This window comes from Lipotes vexillifer, unplaced genomic scaffold, assembly GCF_000442215.2.
Source record: "Lipotes vexillifer unplaced genomic scaffold, Lipotes_vexillifer_v1.1 scaffold440, whole genome shotgun sequence".
Classification (NCBI taxonomy): Eukaryota; Metazoa; Chordata; class Mammalia; order Artiodactyla; family Lipotidae; genus Lipotes; species Lipotes vexillifer.
This window is the reverse complement of record NW_006778543.1, coordinates 3328964-3331468: the sequence shown is the minus strand read 5'-3', so window position 1 is coordinate 3331468 and position 2505 is coordinate 3328964. Positions and strand designations below refer to the sequence as shown.

Genomic DNA, 2505 nt, shown 5'->3' with positions numbered 1-2505 from the left:
CTGCTGAGTTTCTTCAAGGCAACGGACCGTTTCTTCCCTTCCAGTGCCTAACCCAGAGCCGAGCACATAATATACCCTCAGTAAATATTTATGGAACAAAATGTGTTACAGGCTAAGAATTCCATTCCAAAGAGAAGTTCTGAATTTTTTTAAAGTGACCATATTCAGGATATGTCAGAAGGTACTAATTCAAATAATTTTAAAACAATCAACTCATATTCTTTCTCTTCCTTTTATTCTTATTCAGTTGCTCTTCTCTACTTTCCTCCTGAAAAATGAGAATTGAGCAGGGAATCATGGTAGCTGAAGTCTCTCACAGCTTAGGGGAATGATGGCTTGGTGGAAAAGGGCAGCTGACTGAATCATTTTGGAGCCTTGAATTAGTTCCCTGAACTAAGCTTACTGGTTTTCATTACGTGTGTCTGTGTAACTGATTTTCATCTTCTGTATGGGTATAAACAAATTAGGACTGGCAAGGGCCTAATAGATTATATAATCCAATTTCTTGCGGAAGAAAACTGAGGATAAGGAATTTGTCTAAGATCAAATAGCAAGTTAGAGGCAAAGTCAGAACTGGAACTGAGGTTTTCGACCTCCCAATATACACCTTTATTCGTATATTCCTGTTTTGCTGCCACCCTTGATTGCTGGCAGAAGTTTCTTGGTCTCTAGGATGACAAAGACTTAATAGGCAGCTACCACATACTTATGACAACAGAACTTAGAAGATCGGGTGTGTGAAACTGAACAAGGAGACTGAGTACCTAAAGTACTAATAGTATCTTTTTCCCCAAAACTATGTTAAAGTGAGCTTTATGGTACAGAATACTGTATGCTTACCCTGTGTCCTCTACGGTCATATGTTTTAATCTGCCTGTATTGTGTTCTCTTTTCAAATATGAATTAAATTTTATTAATATTGAAGTCTCTTTAAATTGCTTTTCTGTTTTCCAAAAAGAGTTTCTTCTTCCCTTTTGGCTTCTTACCTCCTGTTACCTCTCTAACTCTAGACAGAATATAAGCAATTTATTTAATCTTAGTTTGCTCTTTAATGAAATCAAAATTAAGATTTTTAGGTCTCTTTATAATGAACATGTACTACTTGATCTGGAGGTATTTTAACATAGTATCTTTAAAACTATCTAACTAAATATATTACTTCCAAATGTAATGTTTCCAAGAGGTTACTTAATAGTAACGATTACTGTAATAACTAGGAAGCACTTTGAAATTCTCTATGTTTATCTTGTTTTATCTACACAGACTTTACTACATAGGATTTGAAGAAAGGATGCTTAAAAAGAACAAACTGTGGTCTAGTAGATACCCAGATCTAGAGAGCAGAGACACCTGCCATGTGCATTCAGGGCATCCAGCAAATCTCAGGTTCGAAGAAGATTATATCAGGGCTGTGCCATCTTGCCTTCAGTTTTCAGCATTAGGTCGCACTTCAGGCTGAGAGCAAACAGTGACCTCTGCCACATGTTTGAAAGACCAATTGCATCAGGCATTGCATTTTTATTATACTTTATATTCTATATTGACGGTTTATGTTCTGTGGCTACCAGTAACATTTGCTGAATGCTTACTTGTATGCCAGGCACAGTTCTAACACTTGACATGAATCAAATCTTTTGATCCTCATAAAGACTCCTATGAGGTAGGTTCAGTTATTATCCCCATTTTTCTGTTGTGGAAACTGAGGGACAGAGAGCTTAAGTAATTTGGCCAACATCATATATTTAGTTAGTGAAGGAGCTGAGTATAAACCCAGAGAGTTTGGCTCTAGAGATTGTGTTCTTAACCATTATGCTACGCTGCCTCTTGGAAAACCTATGTACTTAGGTTTTATAACAAGTAAATATTTAGCTTATTTTCTTTGGTGGTAGAAGTGGAGGAGTGAAGGGAGGTGGGGGATGGAGCTGTAGGCCTCTGGGGGCTGCATTAGAATTCATCATGCCTTGCAGCGAATGTTTGCGGCCAGAAAAGGATTGAGACCTTTTGCCTTAAGGAAATTAGCTTAATTTAGGTCTGGATCATTAGAGTTCTAACTTATGACATTTTAGTCTTCTACCTTCATGGTATATATTTCATGAAACATTTCTGATAAATTCTTTTGTTTTCACAGAAACTCAAACAGAAGAATCAACAGCTGAAGCAAATTATGGATCAATTACGAAATCTCATCTGGGATATAAATGCCATGTTAGCAATGAGGAACTAAACTGATATTTAAATTTCCAGCATTACACATGTTATACCATCTTTTTCCCTCAAGTATTTTTTCCCTTTAAAGAAGATTATTTATCTACTTTTATTCTAGTCACTAGAATGAAAGTTTCTATTTTTTTATTTTGCGGTATGCGGGCCTCTCATTGTTGTGGCCTCTCCCGTTGCAGAGCACAGGCTCCAGAAGCACAGGCTCAGCGGCCATGGCTCACGGGCCCAGCCGCTCCGCGGCATGTGGGATCTTCCCGGACCGGGGCACGAACCCGTGTCCCCTGC

At 38.0% G+C, this 2505-nt stretch overlaps 1 protein-coding gene across 2 annotated transcripts in view; it reads left to right on the top strand.

The window, feature by feature from the left end:
- Positions 1–2224, top strand: part of MED30 (mediator complex subunit 30) — an 18468-nt gene extending 16244 nt beyond the window's left edge. For both annotated transcript variants that reach the window (XM_007451680.1, XM_007451679.1), the window contains one exon: positions 2129–2224. In XM_007451680.1, the coding sequence (XP_007451742.1) occupies positions 2129–2224 (96 nt within the window). The remainder of the gene's footprint in view (positions 1–2128) is intronic.
- The last annotated feature ends 281 nt before the right edge of the window (positions 2225–2505 follow it).